The sequence below is a fragment of the Rhinatrema bivittatum genome, chromosome 9, assembly GCF_901001135.1.
Source record: "Rhinatrema bivittatum chromosome 9, aRhiBiv1.1, whole genome shotgun sequence".
Taxonomy (NCBI): domain Eukaryota; kingdom Metazoa; phylum Chordata; class Amphibia; order Gymnophiona; family Rhinatrematidae; genus Rhinatrema; species Rhinatrema bivittatum.
In genome coordinates, this window is record NC_042623.1 from 185397531 (window position 1) to 185419207 (window position 21677).

General features: G+C 48.9%; 1 protein-coding gene across 3 annotated transcripts in view; it reads left to right on the forward strand.

The window, feature by feature from the left end:
- Nucleotides 1–21677, forward strand: part of RUBCN (rubicon autophagy regulator) — a 122094-nt gene that overhangs the window by 26784 nt on the left and 73633 nt on the right. For all 3 annotated transcript variants that reach the window (XM_029615098.1, XM_029615100.1, XM_029615099.1), the window contains exon 2: nt 8416–8560. In XM_029615098.1, coding sequence (XP_029470958.1) covers nt 8416–8560 — 145 coding nt within the window. The remainder of the gene's footprint in view (nt 1–8415; nt 8561–21677) is intronic.

Here is a 21677-nt window from a genome sequence, read left to right on the forward strand (position 1 = left end):
TAGCCTTCCCCTCTGCCTGCTCCGTGTGCCTCCGACGTGAAAAGGTTGGGAAGCGCTGCTGTACACCAGAGGTTCTCAACCGCTGTGTCGCGCTCCCCCCCTCTCACCTCAGCGAGATGAACACTGCTGCCGTTCCTGCCCGGGCTATCAATACATTCAAGCCCCGAGGGGAACAGCAGTGGTGTTTGTGGAAGCTGACAACGGCGATATGACCTTTTTCTTCTTCCTGCCCCTGTGGGCCCGGAAGAGGAAGTGATGTTTACTGGGCATGCGGGAAAAAGAAAAGGCCATGCATGCAGAAATCGCTTCCCAAGGCTCTCCCCGGCCCCGCTACATTCAGCAGTTTGCCTGTGCTGCGGTCATCGCGGCACGGAGCAGTCAGCTGCGAACGTGGCCGCCGGGATTTCCTGCCGCGCGGCTGTGGGGGAAAGCCGTCCATCAGCTGCCCGGAGCTGAAGATGGGTGCTGGCTGTCCACTTTGCCAGGGGCTACAGGAGTATGGTGCCAGCGTGACACCAGCAAGAAAATATAAAAATAATCAAACTGCAAAAAAAAAAATGTCTGGGATGGGGAGAACAAAAAGCAATTACATTCTAGGCTGAATGCTCTGTGCCGTGATAGCAGCACAAGTAATCAGCTGAGTGCTGCCATCTTTCCACTGCAGGGCAGGGAGGTCATTCCTGCTGCAGTTTCCAGCCTGTCAGGACTCTTCTTTAATAGCAGCATACTGGCTACCTTGTGCTGTAGCTGCCATGTGTGCTGAGAGTGAGCCAGCATGTGTGTAAGTAAGAGAAAACGTGTGAGAGCAAGATACTGCTCAGGAAAGTCACTGGTGTGTGTGAGAGAAAGACATTGGTCAGGGACGTGACGTACGCGTGTGTGAGAGACATTGGTCAGGGACGTGACGTACGCGCGTGTGTGTGTGAGAGACATTGGTCAGGGACGTGACGTACGCGTGTGTGTGTGTGAGAGACATTGGTCAGGGACGTGACGTACGCGTGTGTGTGTGTGAGAGACATTGGTCAGGGAAGTGACTGGTGTGTGTGAGAGAAAGACATTGGTCAGGGACGTGATGTACGCGTGTGTGAGAGACATTGGTCAGGGACGTGATGTACGCGTGTGTGAGAGACATTGGTCAGGGATGTGACGTACGCGTGTGTGTGTGAGAGACATTGGTCAGGGAAGTGACTGGTGTGTGTGTGAGAGAAAGACATTGGTCGGGCGTGACGTACGCATGTGTGTGTGTGAGACATTGGTCAGGGACGTGACGTACGCGTGTGTGTGTGAGAGAGGGACATTGGTCAGGGACGCGACGTACGCGTGTGTGTGAGAGAGGGACATTGGTCAGGGACGCGACGTGTGTGTGAGAGGGACATTGGTCAGGGAGGTGACGTGTGTGTGTGAGAGAGACATTGGTCAGGGAGGTGACGTGTGTGTGTGAGAGAGACATTGGTCAGGGACGCGACGTACGCGTGTGTGTGTGAGAGACTGAGGAAAGAGCTTTAGCAGCCCTTGCTGCTTCTGGTGAGTGCTATTGGCCTGCAAGGGAAAGGAGTAGGAGAGTTGCTGGAGAGGGTAAGTAAAGGAGGATTTTTAAGTTTATCTTTCTTGATTGACTGTCATTTTAATTATTGGGTATTATGTGATGTGTCTGCTGTTAGAAATATTTTATTGGTGTTTGGAGAATTTTTAATAATTTTGAAAATTTTTAATGATTGGATGTTCCATTTATCATTTTTGAAACATTTATTATATTCTAGTTTTAGAATTATATTTCTCAAGGAATTATAAATAGAAATGTGGAGACAAACACTGAACTGGAAACAGCAAGAAGCCAAACTGTATGCAGTGCAACAACGCAAAAACAAACACATTAGCTTTATGGTCACTTTATTCTGTATTTGGTGAGGGTCTGTCTGAGTTCTGCGTGTGTGACCCAGCTAAGGGTGTTCTGCGAGCTTGTAGTTTCTTGGTAGGGATCTATAGCAGCTTGGCTTGTTCTGTTTTCCTAATAGGGGGTGTATTGGTGTTTAGGCCTGGTATAATTTTTGCAGTGCTGTTTTTTCAAAGGTAGGGTTGTTACTGTTTGAGTTCCATAATGCAGGTGTAACTTTGTGCGCATTAGTTTGTGTACATTATTTCAGATCCTGAAGTCTGATAGGTGCTTATATTTCTGTTTTGCACAGAATGCAGAGTGGCTTTTTTGGGTTTCCATTCCAGTTTCTGTTTCCATATTTGTAATTTGTGGTCTTTCTGTACTTGGTGGAGGTTGATTCTATGTGTGTGACCGAGGTGAAGTATTTTACTAGCATGTAGGCATTTGTATCAATATTATTTGTTGTGTTTTCTCAATAGAACATGCATTGGTGGTAAATTACTGTTTTTTTTATAAGTAGGGCTATTGCACCTGGTAGGAGAGAGGATATTTATGTTGCTGTTACTGAGATGACACCAGAAATATCTTTTTTGTATGGTAAATAGAACGGGAAATGTCCTAGTTCTGTTCTGTAGCCATTGTTGGGGGGGGGGGGGTGTCAGGGTGGAAGCAGAGTACATGTTTACATCTAGCCCCGTGACGATCATGGGTTCAGTGTGTCACGCATGTGAGAACCATCGGTCAGGTGTGTCCTGACAGAAGAAAGGTTGGGAAGCGCTGCTGGAGACGCTAAGTCGCCGCCTCACTATCCCTCTGGTCTCACCCTTGCCCACCGCCACCAGCTGGCTGCTCTCGGACTCCGAACCGAAGTCTCTCTTTTTCTGTACTGTCCGGGTGAGAGCAGTGCGGGAAGACGGTGCCGGCTAACTTTCCTGCAGGCTCGTCCTGGGAAAGGTGACTAATCCTCCCCCGGGATCAGGATTGGCAGGGAGTTAGGATACCTCTCTCCTAAAATGTTGTCTCATGCAATGTGCAATGACTTTGTGTAAGGCGCTGGAGTTTTATTATTATTATTATTATTATTATTTATTTATTTATTTTTTTTTAAACGTACCTCTTCTGCTCAGAAATGAAGAAAATAACGGGTTTTTCTTTAATCTAGTATATTTGCAGGGTTCTTTCGGCCCACACTATCCTTTCTGACGGCAGAAGGGCTCAGCATGCTGAAGTACCAGTGGTAGAAAGCTGGCACGTTGGCTGAGTGTGAATTCCTCAAGCTGGGCACCGTGCCACTTATTTTGATTAATGCCCTGAGGAAAAGGATGTATTGGAACTATTTACCTCTCTTATTTCAGAGAACAGCCAGTTCTCTCGCTGTCTGCCCCTTCTAACCGAGTGATTGTTTCACAGGGAGTCTGAGTCACGCTGCCGCTCGTCAGCACAATGTGTCTGCAGTTTGTGCCTACAACAGCAGAAAACCCTTCCTCTGGATCCCCATCTGTGGCGTCAGGTTCCCCCCACTGCTGGAATAGCTCAGCATTAGAGCTGCGCATATCTCAAGATCCCAGGTTCCCGAAGCTAGCTAAAAGCTCCCGTGTCCATGTTAACCTCTTCAGAAGAATATTAAACTGCTGGAGTTTACAAAATTGAATTTGTTAGGCTTTTAATTCACTATTTTATTGTGTTTAACTCTTTTAGGTATAACTCTGATGTGTGGAGGGGTTGGTTATTTGTGACTCCGTTCTATGATATGTTGCCAGTTATTTTATAGGAAGTGTTGCGTAAAGATGTTCTCCACTGGCCTATTTTGTATTTGAAACTCAATTTTGTTGGCTTTGTAATTCAGTTGGGTACCAGTTGGAAAAGCAGTTGATAAATGGAAGTTAATACATAGTATAGTTTTGTTTTTTTTTGTTTGTTTTTTTTCCAGGCTGCTTTTTTCCTTTTTACCAATTATCTGATCTTGTGCATGCAAATGCAAAACTGAGTACCCTACTCATGAGAGTATTTATACAAATATGTACAAATGTGTTCTTCCAGAACCCTGGGCTGTATACCATCCTGGACCTGGAAAGAGATCTAGGTGTCATAACTGCTAATACATCGAAATCGTCGGCTCAGTGTGCTGTAGCTGTCAAAAAAAAAAAAAAAAAAGCAAACAGAATGTTGGGAATTATTAGGAAGGGAATGATTAATAAAACGGAAAATGTCATAATGCCTCTGTATTGCTCTATGGTGAGACCGCACCTTGAATACTGTGTACAATTCTGGTCGCCGCATCTCAAAAAAGATATAATTGCGATGGAGAAGGTACAGAGAAGGGCGACCAAAATGATAAGGGGAATGGAACAGCTCCCCTATGAGGAAAGACTAAAGAGGTTAGGACTTTTCAGCTTGGAGTAGAGACGACTGAGATGGGATATGATAGAAGTCTACAAAATCCTGAAAGGACTTGAACAAGATAATGTAAATCAGTTATTTACTCTCTCAGATAATAGAAGGACCAGAGGGCACGCCATGAAGTTAGCAAGTAGCTCATTTAAATCAAATCGAAGAAAATTCTTTTTCACTCAGCGCATAGTTAAGCTCTGGAATTCATTGCCAGGAGATGTGGTTACAGCAGTTAGTGTAACTGGTTTTAAAAAAAAGTTTGGATAAGTTCCTAGAGGAAAAATCCATAAACTGCTATTAAGTAATAGTAGCTTGTGATCTTTTTAATGTTTGGGTACTTGCCAGGTACTTGTGACTTGGATTGGTCACTCTTGGAAACAGGATACTGGGCTTGATGGACCCTTGGTCTAACCCAGTATGGCATCTCTTATGTTCTTATTTTATTAATTTTATTTATTTAAGACTTTTCTATACCGTCGTTAAGTAGCTTCCATCACAACGGTTTACAGTGGGCACATAAAGATAGGGATGCTGAGACATTAATTTACACAAGTGCCATATCTGTTCGGTACATAGTTTTTTTTATAATAAGTAGCCCACTCTGCTGCTTTAAGGCTGAAAACAGGTCTAATATCTAGTATATCTGCAGTGAACGTCCAAGAAGTATTTGCACACAAGTTAAATCCAAATACCATTAAACACAGAAACATGATGGCATTTTTTTAGTATTAAATCTTAGCTGCTAGTTTCTCAACCATTCCTCATGCTTTGCCAGAATCTTCCTCATGTGTACATTTTGATATCATCTGCAAAAACATAAACCTTTCCCAATAGTCCTTCCACAAGATCACTTCTGAAAATGTTGAAAAGAGCCAATGCTTGCGGCACACCCCTCGTCACCCACCCCTTCTTGGAGTGAGCTCCATTTACCACTATCCCTTGTCGCCACCCAGTCAGTCTCTTTAGGCCCCATACCAATGGTGCTCAATTTGTTTATAAATTGCCTATGCAGTACTGTGTCAAAGACCTTACTGAAATCCAAGTACAGGACAGCTCGTGCTTGCCCTGATCACCCAATGACAGAAATTGATCAGATTTGTCAGACAAGACCTACGTCTGGTAAAACCATGCCGCCGTGGATCTTGCAAGCCATTGGATCCCCGAAACTAAACTATCCTCCATTTTAGCAGCGATTCCATAACTTTCTCACCACAGAGGTCGGACTAATCCTTCTGGAGTTCTCCGTCTCCTTCTACTTTTATGAATAGGAGCCACGTCCGTCTGCCTCCAGACGCTAAAGCAGTATTGAAAAGTCAGCCAGTGGAGCCAGCAGAACTTCTCATAAAACGTTCCTATGTATCCCGTCCAGCTGCATCACTTTATCCTTAACAAACACACTTTTCTGAAAATTGATTGAGGTTTGTGTTGCAGATTTCGTGGTCTTGCTCCTGGCCCTTATCTACTGAACACTAAACAGAAATATGTAAGCAATTTTGCTTTTTCCTTGACGGCCTCTCCATATTTCCCCCCTTCGCCTCTCACAGTGCCACTTTTTCTCTTCCTCCTATAACTAACATATCTGGAAATAAAAGGCTGGCCCCCTCTCCCCCAGTTTTAACCGTAATTGCTATTTTTTCTTCCGTTCGCATCTTTGCATTCCTGACTTAATTTCCTTTCTTCTCTTAGCGTTTCCAGATATCGATGCTGGTCTTCCTCTTTCTGAGTTCTGTTTATAACCTCAAACCTCTTTCCTTTTTCAGCTACTTCATAGTGACCTCTTTCTCCTTTAGTTGCCCTCTTTGGTTTTGCCCATTGATCTACTTCTAGATGTTACCATCCAGCTAACGACTCCTTGAGGCACTCCCCTCATCTTAACAAAGTCTAGGACCTTCGCATTTGAAGGAGCCTTCATCTGATCATCGAATGGTGCAGGAGAGGATCATCCACTACGCCGGGAGAAACGTTCTCCCCATTGGTAAGCACCAGATCCAGTATTGCCCCCTCCCAGGTGAGTTCCTTTACCTGTTGAGGGAGCAGTTCTTCCTGCTTCGCGAAGACATTACAGATTGAAATCCCCTAGCAATAGCACCTCCCCTTTCATAGCAATTTTGTGAATATCTTCCATTAAGTCTCTATCTCTTTCTTCTCTCTGTGATGGAGGGGTCTGTATGCCACACCGATAGAAATAGATATTCCTGTCCTCCTTTCCAGGTTAACTCATGGTGTTTCCTCTTTTCTTTGGAAGCCCAGCACTTCTGTTGCTTTAATGGTTTGTTTTTTTTTATATATGTTGGTTATCCTATAGATTTGATCTTTTGGTTACCCTGAACAGCCTGAATTGGCCATCACTGTGGCAAATAAACTATTCAGGGAGGCTGATTAATTAAAACAAAAAAAGGCTGCTCTTGAAAGCTGGAGCCAGGACTGTACGGGAGGCTGAACGATGGGGCGTGTTTGGCGCATTTTAGGCCTGCCGCCCTCTGAGCTCTGGAATGCATGAGCTGCCTCATTCCTCTATGCAAGAGCTCGAGTATCCCCTTGGACATGTATTGCTGCTTGGGTGGTGTTGGTCTCCTGTAGAGAAAGGCAGGGAACATGCACAGAGCAGGTTTGGGCTGCGATGTCGGCACAAACTAAGGGCAAACACGTCTGCCCACCCGTCAGGTCTCCACGCCTCGTTTGCACACGCTTAGAAATGCTGACCTGCTCCAGCTTCATAGGAATCTATGGGAACCCCCCCAGCACTCTGGATGTGGGGTTTGGAGGGCCGGGGGATTACTTAGTACAGTTTAAGTGAGGCACAAGGGATTGGGGCTTGCGTTCCATGTGGGAATTTCCTTTACTTTGGCTCAATGTGCACAAAATCGCAGCGAAGTGGACTGACCGGGCCTTTTTGGTCTCTGTCTAACCTCAGTTACTAGGCCATGCTACTATGGCCGTTATGGAAGGGTTGCCTTGAGCTCCATGTGTCTGTTTCCGTGTACCCCTGGGTGTGTTTGTAGATCTTGCGTGCCTCTCATATTCTCTTTGTTTTGAGAAAGCAGAAGAGGGTGGAATAAGCCGGGAAGGATTTGCCAGGGGGTCGAGAAGAAAGACCTGCCACATTGTGGGAGAAAAATGACAGCCGTATGTGGAATGTGCTGGCGGTGCTCTGAGACGTGCATCGATTGCTTTCATTTGCTGCTTGTGTTGGCGAAGGCATGGGCAGGTATAAAATCCCAGACACGGGCTTTCTGTGCAAGCACTGTACATAAACCCTGGAGGCTTACAGTCATTTGATCAGGTTTTCCAAGAATATTTTCTGAATTCCAAGTAGCACTGGTGAAAACGTGCCTGACAACGAACCAGGATTGCTCTCTATCCTCATTCTCTCTTGTTTTTCCACTCTTCCTTCCATACGGGCAGAAATACAATCCCAGGTGCCTACTGCTAGGTTTGGGTTCCAGGTAGAAGAGTGAAAAAACAAGAGTCGGGGGGTAGAGAGCCATCCTGGTTCATAGTCTGGCATGTTTTGTAGCTTGGGATTCAGAAAATATTCTAGGAGAATCTGATCAAATGCCATCTATTGTATCCCTCCAGGGCTTATGTACAGTGGTTGCACAGAGCACAAGAACACAACTTCTATTTAGGATGGAAAACACCAGCACAGCAGTCTCTAGGATTGGAAAGTTTGGTTTGTTTTTTTTTGCGTTTTAAGCAAACCCACCTCCAGTTTAGATTATTGGATGCTCGGAGCCGTGTTATGCTGGGCGCTCTCATGCCTCTGGTCTTGCACTGTGGGAGATCCTGTGTTACACCAGAAGACGCTTTGCAGTGCTAGTTATAAAACATCTACTTTCCGTAAGGACTTTAGAATAAGTGCTCATTCTAGTTTTGTGGCAGTGCAATGGGTACGTTCCATTGGCTGTGTGTGAGCAGAGTATATACAGAATCTTGTTGGAATCTGAAGCAGATTGATGTCCTTTTTTAAATGATTCTCTGTGCACAGGAGGCACTCGTCACCATGGCCAGATGCTCTTTTTATTTAGAGTTTTTCTGCCATTTTGTGCCTAGGAGAAAATGTGTGCGTTTGGTCTCTTAGATGTGAATGACCTTGCAAGCCTGTACATGAAGATCTGATCTATATTTCTTTGTCCAACGCGCTGCAGGAAAGAGCTGCTGGGTAACTTGAAGAGCACCGTAGAAGGCCTGGTCTCCACCAACAATCCCAACGTGTGGTCTAAATATGGCGGCTTGGACCGACTCTGCAGAGATATGAACAATATCCTCTATCATGGGCTTATTCAGGACAAGGTATTTGTTCTTGCTTCTGTCTTTGGCGTTTATCTGCAAGGTGTAGCGTTCTGGGGGGGGGGGGGGGTGAATGATGCCGCAGAACTTGAACGGCTTTACCTGAGAATTCTGCAGGTCCAAGACTGGGCAGCAGCGATCAGGAATGGATTATAATTGATATAATGTATGTAGAGTCCTCCCTCCGTTTTTAGTTTAAACTTATTTTCACCCATAAATTCCAAGATTTTTTTCCAAAAAGTGACAACCTGGTTTTAAAATGATTTCGCCCTGATTTCAGGCTGATTAAAGAGCAGCTCCAGAGTTGCAGATGCAGAGTCTCAAGGGCTCCCAACCACTGTGGGGGACTGGTGGGGACAAAACACCTGCAGCATTTCAAGTCCCACCCCACTCACCAGCAAAATCGCCTACTGCCGATGTGCTTTTTCAAGTCCCGTGTCTGTCTGTCCCCCCAAGCAGCCAAAGTGCCCGCTGCTTGGTGCCACTAATGCCCCTGCTTTCAGCACACTTTTTTGCATCGGCCCTTATGTTTTTGCCATTTAGCTGCCTCCTAGTTTCTGGGATCCTGCAATCTTTGCTGTCCATTTATTTGTTTATATATTTTTATTTATATGTAGTTTATACATTGTACAGACAGTGGTTTACAAACTTATTCGACCCCCCCCCCCTAAAATATCAGCAAATTTGTGGGGTTACAAATGACATTTACACAGACTGCTCTAGACAGGAGGTTTATTACAAGCCAGTATGCTCTTAAAGTAAATTTTCAAAGTCACAATTTATTATTTCCTGCAGTTTTTATAAAATAAAATTAAAAACTGAAAAATGCTGCTTGCATAAGAACTTTATTTAACCCTGTGCTGTGGAAGCTCCAGGTTTACACAGATGAAAGTCTGTGGAGCTTTAAGGTGACAGAGAATCACCTTTTCTCTGTTTTAGTTTTTGCTTTCAAGTCCATGAAAAGCATTTCCTACTGACTTTATAATAATAAATGTCCATAGCAAAATCAAAGCGCATAATTCTGTAATACCCCCTTTAATATATCCCCCACTCCCACCATCTAATTATTAAAGATCTCACCTTATTACAGATTCCTTCACTCGAAATGCTGTCTGAAATAACCACGTTTTGACTGATCTCTGAAAGTGAAGATTAGTGATGCTGGCATCCGTTTTCTCTTGGAGCCACAACTGAAAAGGCTCTACCCTTGTTCTCTGCAATTGAGCATCCCTTTACAGAGAAGCAAGGTCAGCAGCTCCTCTTGAGAAGCTGGAATATGGATCGGTCAACAGTGACCACAAATACTCTGAGCCACAAACGTTTAATGCTTTAAAAATCAACATCAGGATTTTAAATCTGATCCAAAACTCTAATAGAAACCAGTGGAACTGGATTGACAATGATATAATACGATCCCTCTAGCCTAAGCTACCCAAAATCTTGATAGCTGTGCTCTCATTAAAAGACAGGAAACCGAGAGTAGAATTACATGGTCAATTATCTCAATGGAAAAGGGTCAACAGTGGAGTGCCTCAGGGATCTGTACTTGGACCAGTTCTTTTCAATAAGTATATAAATGATTTGGAAATGAGTACGACAAGTGAGGTAATCAGATTTGCAGATGATACAAAATTATTCAGAGTAGTTAAATTGCAAGCAGACTGTGATACATTACAGGAGGACCTTGCAAGACTGGAAGATTGGGCATCCAAATGGCAGATGAAATTTAATGTGGACAAGTGCAAGGTGTTGCACATAGGGAAAAATAACCCATTCTGTAGTTACATGATGTTGGGTTTCATATTAGGAATTACCACTCAGGAAAAAGATCTGGGTATCATTGAAATTGTTAACTCAGTGTGCTGTGGCGGTCAAAAAAGCAAACAATGTTAAGAATTATTAGGAAAGGAATGGTGAATAAAACGGAAAATGTCATCATACCTCTGTATCGCTCCATGGTGAGACCCCACCTTGAGTACGGTTTGCAGTTCTGGTGACCGCATCTCAAAAAAGATAGATATAGTTGCACTGGAGAAAGTACAGAGAAGGGCAACCAAAATGATAGTCTGAGGAGGAAGCAGCCATCTTGACTACACATGGCAGAAAACAGGCCTCTGCAAGGGAGCCATGGGTCCTCCCTCCTTCCCCTTTTTTCCAGTGGATCTGCACCCTGTGAAAGATAGGGGAGGGAGAGAATGAGGAAGGGCTGCTGGATCAGGAGTCCAGAGATACCGAGAACTTCTCCGCAGATTTTGTTGTGCTCCTCCATAAAGCCTATCTAAGTAAGAAGAAAGCAGGAGCTAAGCACTCTGCCCTTCAGAAGACCTGGTGCTCAACTATGAGACTGAAAGTGGCTGGGGAGTTAGGGTGGAATTCTGCTGCTGCTTCTCGGCCTGAGTCATTCCTCTGGTGGCGAAGATGGCACGTTGGACGAAGCAGAAGATGCTGCAGGTCTTCAGGGAGGTCTGGGGGATGATCTGGAGCCTGTGGGCACATTAGTGGATACCATGCATGATGTTGAGAATGTCCCGGTCACGGAAGGGGATGATCCTAGGGTGATGATATTTGTTCCTAAAGGAGGGACTGTGACCACTAATTCTCCAGATGTTGGAAGAGTTGGGGATTAAGATCATGCAGAAAAATTCTGACAATGAGGGAATAAACCCTAGCTTGGATGGACTATGAGGGCCACTTAGGCTTTTCCTTTACCAAAGAAAGTGAAAAAATTGGTCGATCGGGAGTACTAGTGCTATGGCTAAATTATATTCCTTGCTGGAGCAGACCTTGGAGTTTGGAAGCTCCCTAAGATGTGGCAGTGTAGGCAGTGACCAAGAAGACAACCATCTCTGTGGTAGGTTCGGCCACTCAGAAGGATATCCAGGATTGGAAGCTGAAGATTCTGTTGAAAAGGCTGAGGTCTCAGTTTTAAGCCTTCGTGTGGAAGTCTGCGGGAGCTTGATGCAGAGAGCTTGTTTGTGCTGGGTGCAGAAGGCATAGGAGAAGGAGTCAAGGGACGGCAAATGAGGCTGTGCAGGCCACCTGCTTAGAGGCTGTTGTGGCCTTTGTGGTAGATGCCCTATTCGACATGGTCCTGACTTCCACCAGAAATATGTTTTCTGAGGTGGCTGTGCAGAGATGTTTGAGTTTATGAAATTGTTTGGCAGATGTGTAGTCTAAAGCACAGCTGTGTAACCTCCCTTTTTTAAAGGAAAACTGTTTGGAGAGGATCTGGAACAGTTGATAAAGCAATTGGGGGAGTCGAAGGGAAATAAATTGCCCGAAGATAAGACCAGCAAGAAGACTACTTTTTCTGCTGCATGCTCATTTTCCAGATGCAAGGATGTTTCTCTCCAACAGGAGTTCTTTGCCTACAGCACAGAAGCAAGGATTGGGTGGCGGGGGGCAGCGTAGGCCTTCCCATGAAGGTGCTGGCCAGGGGGACATAGGAGTAAGGTTAGTCAATGAAGACAGGCTGGTCCGCTCCTCCTTGGAAGCCGTCGGAGGAAGACTATCTGTTTTATGACGTGTGGATCAGGATCATGTCAGACCAGCGGGTTCTTGAGATAAGTCGTTAGACTGAGTGGTGAACCTGGCAAAGAGTCACTTGGAGCCATCCCAGTCGTTGGAATATCTGGGAGCTCAATTCGATACCTGTGTCGGGAACGTGTTTCTGACCATGGAGAGGGTGATCGAGTTGCAGACGCAGGTGCTTTGACTTCTGCAGCTTTCGGTAACTATGCCTCAGGATTTTCTTGCCCGATCAGAGAAGCTTATGTGGTGTCCCGTTGTGCCTCCCTCATCAAACGAGAGGCAGTGTGGGACACTTTGCAGTGGTTGCAGTGCCTGAACGCAGTTGTTCCAGTCCCCCCCCCCCCCCCCCCCAGGAGCAGAGACTAGGGAGGTACTCAATGTATTTTGTCATTCTCAAGAAAGAGGGGACTTTTCGACCCATTCTCTATCTACAGAAGGTCAATTTGGTGCTGCAGGTGCCATGCTTTCAGATGAAAGCGCGAATGGTGATAATGGCAGTGTGCAAGGGAGAGTTTCTGGTGTCACTGGATTTGACGGAGGCCTGTCTTCACATTTTCATAAAATCCGACCATTAAAGATTCCTGAAGTTCATGGTACTAGGGGATCATTTTCAGTTTTGGGCCCTTCCCTTTGGGTTGGCGCCAGCGCTTTGGACTTTCATGAAAGTAATGGTGGTGGTGGCTCAGCACTCAGGAGGGAAGGAATCTGGGTGCTGCCCATACCTGGACGATTGACTCAGGGCGAAGTCTGAAGTGGAGTGTCTTCAATTGATTTGATGTGTCATACAGCTGCTGTGGTCGTTAGACTGAGTGGTGAACCTGGCAAAGAGTCACTTGGAGCCATCCCAGTCGTTGGAATATCTGGGAGCTCAATTCGATACCTGTGTCGGGAACGTGTTTCTGACCATGGAGAGGGTGATCGAGTTGCAGACGCAGGTGCTTTGACTTCTGCAGCTTTCGGTAACCAGAATATGGGACTATTTGCAGGTCTGGGCTGTATGGTATCTACGCTAGAGTTAGTTCCATGGGCATTTGCTCTCCAGAGGGTGCTTTTATTCCATTGGAATCCACTCTCAAAAGAATTTCAGCTTCTTTTTCCAGGTCCAGAATTTTGTGGTGGCTGTCTTGTCCCAGTTTAGAAAAAAGGGTTGGACCTGGAGGTTCCAGATTGGGTGGTGGTGACTATGGATGCCAGCCTCAGAAGTTTGGGGGTGGGGGGGGGAGATTTGTCAAGGACGAACTGCCCAAGGTCAGTGGTCGCCAATAGAGGCATCCTGATCAATCAACTGATTGGAAATGAGGGCGGTTCTCAAAGCCTTTCACAATTTTCTTCTGCTCGTTCAGGGACCAACAGTATGAGTGTTCTCAGACAATGCGACATTTCCTGGCGTGTAGCCAGATGGACTCAGGACAAATGGGATAGTATCCGCGTGCTAGCAGTTGGAGACGGATCTGACGTCAGCACAGGGGCGTGTATATATCCCCACAGGAAGCGCAGCTGTTCAGTAATTTCCGTCTCCAAAGCAGTTTGGAGTGCCTGCACGCTGGTTCAGCGTGCTTTCCAAGACTACTTTCATTTTTGTTTTCTTCTCTTCTAGATTCTACTTTGCCTTTCTTCGACACCTTTTTGAGCCCCGCGCTCCTCAGGGGCCGTTCTGGCCGTGCCCCCCAGTTGAGCTTCCCGGGGTGACTCCCGTGGTCCCCCGGAGGTGTAAGTCCTCGGTTCAGCCGAGGCCCTCGCTCCCGGCGTGGACGAGGTAGCGGGTGCAGTGCCTCAACCGCGGCGGTGAAAGGTATCGGCCCTTTCCCCTCGCAGCCGGAGACCGCCTGTGATCCTGCCCGGCAGCGCTGCAGATTTGGTACGGCGTACGTCTCTTCACCCAGGTCTCCGCTATCTAGAGGACCGGCGGCGTGGCAAGCTGTGGAGGACGCCATTTGTGGCCTTACTCAGGTATTCCGCGCCTGTAATGGGCGCGGCTTTTATTATTATTATTATTTTTTTTTTTTTTTTTTCCTCCTCTCCTCCTTGTTCTTGCTTCTTGGCTACCACTGTGAGTATGTGCCGCATATTGCTGCTGTATGCCTATTGACTGCCCTTAGGTGTATATTGCTACCTGCTTCGTATTGTGCGGCTGTTTTTTTTCAGCGCCTATTGCTGTCGCATACTCTTGCTATTGGGCGCCTGTTCCTACTCAGCGCCTATTGCTGCCGCTTCCTATTGCTATTGTGCGCTTGTTTTGCTCAGCGCCTATTGCTGCCGCTTCCTATTGCTATTGTGCGCTTGTTTTGCTCAGCGCCTATTGCTGCCGCTTCCTATTGCTATTGTGCGCTTGTTTTGCTCAGCGCCTATTGCTGCCGCTTCCTATTGCTATTGTGCGCTTGTTTTGCTCAGCGCCTATTGCTGCCGCTTGCCTTTGCTATTGTGCGCTTGCTCTATTCAGCGCCTATTGCTGCCGCATCCTATTGCTATTGTGCGCCTGTTCTAGCCTGCGCCTATTGCTGCCGCATAGGAAGCGCACGCTTGCTATATTCTGCTCATGGATCAGCTCGCAGCCGCGGCCGCAGCTGCGCCGCCTCTTGCCCTAGACGTTTCGGCTCTGGGCCTCTGCTCCGCGTGCCACCTTCGTGCCACGCGCGGTACTGACCCCGACTCCCTGTGTACCCAATGTGCGGCGGCCGGGGGACCCTCCGGCCAGGACCAATCTCAGCCGCAGTTTTTTGATAGTTCACCTGCGGCTACCCCGGATTTGGGAGGCGGTCTCGACCGCTCGGGAATCCCGGGGGATCTGGTACCCCGGCGTTTTGAGGCGGCTTCCATTTCCTGGGTGGATCTTTTTCAGGGAATTCATGCCTTTGTCCAGATGCAGACGGCTTCGCGTCCTGCCCCTACGGTCCTTGCTGCGCCTGTTCTTCCGGCGGTTGCTGCGGTTCCTGCGGGGGCGGCGTCTCCGGCGCATACTGCGGCTGCCGCCATGATGGCAGCCTCTAGGGATCCGGTTCCGGGACCCTCGCAGCCTTCTCGGGAGCGGGACCTCCCGCTATTGGACAGTCCCGATCACTCGGACCTGGAGGTTTCACCGGACGAGTCCGAACTCCCGGACGAAGGGGACCTCCCCCCGGGGATTGCGCCATACCGGACTATGCGGCGCTTTTTCCCTAAGGAGGACCTCTCGGACCTCGTGTCTCAGTGTCTGGCGGAGTTGGAGATCACTGGACCCAGTGCTTCGATTCCTTCTGCGCAGAACCCCCTGCTGGAAGGTCTTCGTCCTACAGCCCGCCATTTTCCTTTCTTGCAGGCAGCTCAGCAACTCATTGATTTGGAATGGGCAGCACCGGCGGCCTCCTTTCAAGGGGGCCGGGCCCTGAAAGGCATGTACCCATTGGCACCGGCTCTCCAGGACCTCCTGGCATGCCCTCAGGTGGACGCCTTAATTAGCGCTGTGGTCAAGCGCACTACCATTCCTGTGGAAGGGGGTTTGGCCCTCAGGGAGCCCCAGGACAGGCGGATGGACGCCATTCTGAAGCAAAATTTTGAGGTGGCAGCTCTTTCTTTGAGGCTTGCGGCCTGTTGCACGGTGGTCACTCGTGCCTGCTTGTCTCAGGTCCGGAACAACGCTCCGGCGGCTGACATGGAGCCCGCTCTTTCCTTCCTCACCGATGCCGCATCGGATTTGGTTCGAACCACGGCTAAGGGGATCTCGTCTTCCGTGGCCGCCAGGAGACACCTATGGATCCAGCCATGGTCCGCTGATGCCCCTTCCAAGTCTCGCCTCACCAAATTGCCTTTTCAGGGCTCGTTTCTGTTTGGCAGTGACCTTGATAAGCTTGTCGCTTCCTGGGGTGCCTCTCCTGTGCCTCGCCTACCAGAAGACCGGTCCAGGAGGGGACAGCGCTCCGGTCCCCGGCCCTCCAGGGGCAGGGGTTCACAGCGATTTGTTCCATATAGAGGGCACTACCAGACGCCGCGTCCTCCGGCCAGGAATCAGTCCTTTCGGTCCAGGCTGCGCAGATGGGGGAACGGGCCGGGCGGGGGTCCCGGTCGCATCCCACAATGAGAATTTGCCGATTCATCTGGGGGACGAAGCCATAGGGGGCAGGTTGACCCTCTTCTACCCCAGATGGGTCGAGATCACGTCGGACCAGTGGGTCCTCGCAGTTATCCGAGAGGGGTATTATCTGGACTTTCATCATCTTCCTCCGGACAAGTTTGTGGAGTCTTCATGTTCCCCGCTCAAGAAGGCAGCGTTGGCGGCCACCCTGACGAGGCTCCTGACCTTGAACGCCATCCTCCCAGTGCCTGCCTGGGAAGTGAATTCTGGACACTATTCCATTTATTTCATAGTACCCAAGAAAGGGGGCACTTTTCGGCCTGTGCTGGACCTCAAATCCCTCAATCGGTACTTACGGGTGCCGAGGTTTCGCATGGAAACTCTGCGCTCCGTCAAAGCCGCAGTCCAGCCCGGAGAGTTCCTCACGGCATTAGACCTGTCCGAAGCCTATCTTCATATTCCGATACATCCGGATCATCAGCGCTTCCTCCGCTTCAAGGTTCTGGACCGCCACTTCCAGTTTCGAGCTCTCCCCTTCGGGTTGGCCACCTCCCCGAGGACATTCACCAAGGTGATCGTGGTTGTGGCGGCGGCACTCAGGCGGGACGGGATCTTGGTCCATCCCTACCTAGACGACTGGTTGATCAGGGCGAAGTCCCGAGCGGAGAGCCTGCGGACAACCGACAGGGTGATCGCCCTTCTGGAAAGCTTGGGCTGGGTCATCAACCTCAGCAAGAGCTGCCTACAGCCTTCCCAGTCCATAGAATATCTGGGGGTAAGGTTCGACACTCGGGCGGACACGGTCAGTCTTACGTCCAAGAGACAGTTGAAACTTCGGCAGCGTATCCGGTATCTGTTGGGAACCAGTCGGCCGTTAGCTTGGGATTATCTGCAAGTTCTGGGTCTCATGGCCTCCACTCTGGAATTGGTGCCTTGGGCACGAGCCCATATGAGACCACTACAGCTTTCCCTGCTCTCTCGCTGGAGCCCCCATCACCGAGCCTATTCCACGCGCCCTCCCTCTGCCGGTCCATGTTCGGACCCAGCTGCGGTGGTGGTTGCGGTCCGACCACCTGAGCAGGGGGTCGCGGATGTCCTCGCCCACGTGGATCTTGCTCACCACGGATGCCAGCCTCAGCGGCTGGGGAGCACATTGCGAAGAACTCACTGCGCAAGGGCGTTGGAACAGGGAGGAGTCCACATGGAACATCAATCGCCTGGAAGCCCGGGCAGTCAGACTGGCCTGCCTTCGTTTCGCTCCGCGGCTGCAGCACAGAGCTGTCAGGGTGATGTCCGACAACGCCACCACGGTGGCCTACATCAACCGTCAGGGCGGAACCAGAAGCCGACAGGTATCTCTGGAAATCGCCCCACTCATGGTTTGGGCAGAGGCGAATCTGCGGGACATCTCCGCCGTCCACATTGCCGGGAAGGACAATACCACAGCAGACTTCCTCAGCAGGGGACGCCTGAATCCAGGCGAGTGGCAGCTGTCCCCCACAGCTTTCCAGATGATTGTCGATCGCTGGGGGATCCCGGCCATGGATTTACTGGCAGACAAGTCCAATGCTCAGGTACCCAGATACTTCAGCCGCAGGCGCGACCCGTGCTCGCACGGCATCGATGCTCTGGTCCAGCCGTGGCCTCCGGGGACTCTTCTATATGCCTTTCCCCCGTGGCCTCTACTGGGTGCCCTCATCCACAGGATTCGGTCACACCAGGGCCTAGTTCTTCTGGTGGCCCCGGACTGGCCGAGAAGACCCTGGTACGCGGACCTCAGACGCCTGCTGGCAGGGGAGCCTCTCCCCCTGCCTCCTCTCCGGGACCTTCTACGTCAAGGTCCCATTCTGCACGAGGATCCGGCTCAGTTCTCTCTTACGGTCTGGCCATTGAGAGGGCTCGACTGAAGAAAAAGGGTTACTCGGGGCCTGTGATTACTACACTCCTCCGGGCTCGCAAGTTTTCCACTTCCCTCACCTACGTACGGATCTGGAGAATCTTTGAAGCATGGTGCGACTCTCATGGCACCAGTCCACATGCCGCCACTATTCCTATTGTGTTGGATTTCTTGCAGGATGGGCTTCAGAAGGGTCTCTCCCTCAGCTCCATCAAGGTTCAGGTAGCGGCACTATCGTGCTATGGACCCAGGAGAGGTGGCAAGACTATCGCCAAGCACCCTGATGTTTCTCGTTTCCTGCAAGGCGTCAAGCATATTCGTCCGCCACTAAAGTGGCCTATACCCTTCTGGAACCTTAATCTGGTTCTGGATTTCCTTGCGGGATCCACCTTCCGACCCCTTCGGGGCTTGTCTCTACGGTCTCTAACCCTGAAGTTGGTATTCCTGCTGGCCGTATGCTCCGCACGCCGCGTCTCTGAACTACAGGCGCTGTCCTGCCGTGACCCCTTTCTACGTATCACTTCGGAGTCTATCCATCTTCGGACGGTTCCCTCCTTTCTCCCTAAAGTGGTTTCACAGTTTCATCTTAACCAAACCATATCCTTGCCTACCACGGTAGGTTTGAAGAAATCTGAAGAAGGCCGTTTATTACGCCATCTCGACCTCGGCAGATTGCTGCCCAGGTATCTGACAATGACTCAAGACCTGCGGAAGACAGACCATCTGTTCGTCCTACACAGCGGGAAGAAGCAAGGTGAAGCGGCCTCTCGGCCCACCATTGCCCGCTGGATTAAAGACGTGGTCAGAGCCGCCTACGTGGCGGCTGGGAAGGCTCCGCCTCTACAGGTTAAGGCTCATTCTACCAGAGCCCAAGCGGCGTCTTGGGCTGAATCCCGGATGCTGTCACCGGCGGACATCTGTAAAGCGGCGACATGGTCCTCCCTCCATACCTTTTCTCGGTTCTACCGTCTGGATGTCCAGGCCAGGGAGGACTCGGCCTTTGCGAGGGCGGTGCTGCATGGTCCTCAGGCAGCCTCCCGCCCAGGCGGGGTGTAAAGCTTTGGTACATCCCATTTGTCCTGAGTCCATCTGGCTACACGCCAGGAAATGTTCAGATTACTTACCTGGTAATCTTGTTTTCCTTAGTGTAGACAGATGGACTCAGCATCCCGCCCAGCTGCCTGTGTCCATGGGTTTCACTGATTCCGGGTACGCCTTTGACTTTTGTGTTCCTAAGAGCGTACACTCTGCCTATATCCACGCCTTCCGGTTGGGAAGGCTGGCGGTCTCCGGCCACTGTCAATTGGTCAGGGGAGGCCTGTTTTCACTTTTTTCTTTACTTTTCATTGAGCGTCAGTACACGCATCCCTAACAGCTTTTGCAAGGAAGATTACTGAACAGCTGCGCTTCCTGTGGGGATATATACACGCCCCTGTGCTGACGTCAGATCCGTCTCCAACTGCTAGCACGCGGATACTATCCCATTTGTCCTGAGTCCATCTGTCTACACTAAGGAAAACAAGATTACCAGGTAAGTAATCTGAACAATGGTGGCATACATCAATCATCAAAATGGAACAAAGAGGCTGGTGGCTCAGGAGGTGTATGAGTGGTTTGTTTGGGTGGAGAAGCATCTAGCAGAAGTAGCAGTGTATCACGTGGCTGGAGTGGACAATGTGCAGGCGGACTATTAGGCGGTCAGCAGCTGGATCTAGGGGCATGGGAATTGTCAGTGGAGGCCTTCGCCCTTATACAGGCCAGATGGGGCAGGCCGGAGTTGGACCTTATGGCAGTTCAAGAAAATGCAAAGGCAGATCTGTTTTACAGCCACCGGAGGGAAGTCTGCTCCAAGGGTGCCAAAGAAGCTTCAGCTCTGTGTCCATTCCCCCCCTCCCCTCCCACAGCCTCTCATAGGCCAGATATTGAGTTGCATTGAACATCATCTGGGCAGGGTGAATCTCGTGCCACCAGAGTGGCTGCGCCAACTGTGGTTTGCAGATCTGGTTCATCTCGCTATAGGCTATCCCATTCGTTTAGCCCATCTGCCCGGGCTGTTGCATCAGAGACCCATCTTTACAGACTGCATATCACTTTTGTCTATCGGCTTGGCTTTTTGAAAGGATACTCTGAGCCAGTGGTTGCTTCAGGCGAGGAGGCCTTCCACGTCTTTGGCTTATGTCTGCATTTGGAGTGTGTTTGAGTCAGTGTTTGCAGAACGGACTACATCCATTGCACGTAGATATTCCTCAAGGCTTACCCTTTTTGCAAAGCAGGTTAGCAAAGGGATTGTCCTATGATTCTCTCTGAGTAGAAGTGGCAGCCTTAGGTTGTCTTTGAGGTAAGCTGCCGGGGAGATCGTTGGCATCTCATCTGGATGTCATGCGTTTTCTGAAGGGGTGAAGCATTTGTGTCCGCCAAGCCGGAGGATGTGTCCAGTGTGGAACCTTAATCTGGTCCTTAGAGTTGTTTGTGTTCCTCCCTTTGAACCAATAGTGCTTCTTTGAAAGATCTCATCCTGAAGATTGTTTTCTTGGTAGCCATTTGCTTGGCTAAGAGGATTTCGCAGAACCAAACATTATCGTGTAGGAACTCTTTCCTACGCTTTTTGGAGAATGGTGTATGGTTACGTACGGTCCTTTCCATCTTGTTCAAGGTTTTACTCATCTCATCTCTGGTACAAAATTAGATTGTAATCCCTGTGGGGATAGGGAAATACCTATAGTTCCTGAATATAATCTGCTTTGATATACACTTTGAAGTGCCGAAAAGCAGAATCTAAAAATCTAAATAATAATAATAAATAACCAGGCGATGGAACTGCCGGCCTTCCTACATTTGATACCCTACACTCGACTTGCAAAGGAGCTTCACTTATTGGATGTTCAGCAAATTCTCTTGCAATATCTGAAGGTGACTAATGCCTTCTTGGAAATCAGATCATCTTTGTTCTGTTAAGTGGAACGAAGAAGGGAAATAAAGCTTCCCAAGGGCATGATTGCACGATGGTTGAAGGAGGCAATAATTTCAGCTTACATTTGTAAGGGTTGATCGGTTCCGGAGGGGTTGTGGGCGTATTCAGCTAGGGTGCAGGTAACCTCCTGGGCAGAGTGTCAACTGTTTCTCCACAGGAGATTTGTCGGGCGGCGACATGGCTCTTCACTTCAGACTTTTACCAGACATTACTGTCTGGCGGTGCATGTGCACTTCCCCAAATCTGTATTTGGGGAAAGTTTTTTGTGCGTGGGTCTTTCAAGATCTAGCCCAGTCTAGAGGGGCTTGGGTACATCCCACATCTGGACTGATCTGGGGTACGAAGAAAGGACAATTTGGTTCTTATCTGCTAATTTTCATTCCTGGAGTACTACAGATCAGTCCAGAAGCCCATCTGCTGTGAGTTTTTGAAAGACCTTCCTCGCTTCTGGATGTTGCTAAGGCAGTTTTTCTTTTTAAAGTAATATGCAGATTTCCAAACACTGTAAATAGGTTAGGGTTGTTAATTGTAATGACCCTTGTTTTGAGATATAGGGGTTCCTAGTTTCAGGGAGCTCCAACTTTGAGTCTCTGTTTGCCCAGAATTATTTGGGTTTTTCAGATTGATCATCTTGGCTTGGGTGCAGGTCAATACTGAGGGACTGCAGGTGGCA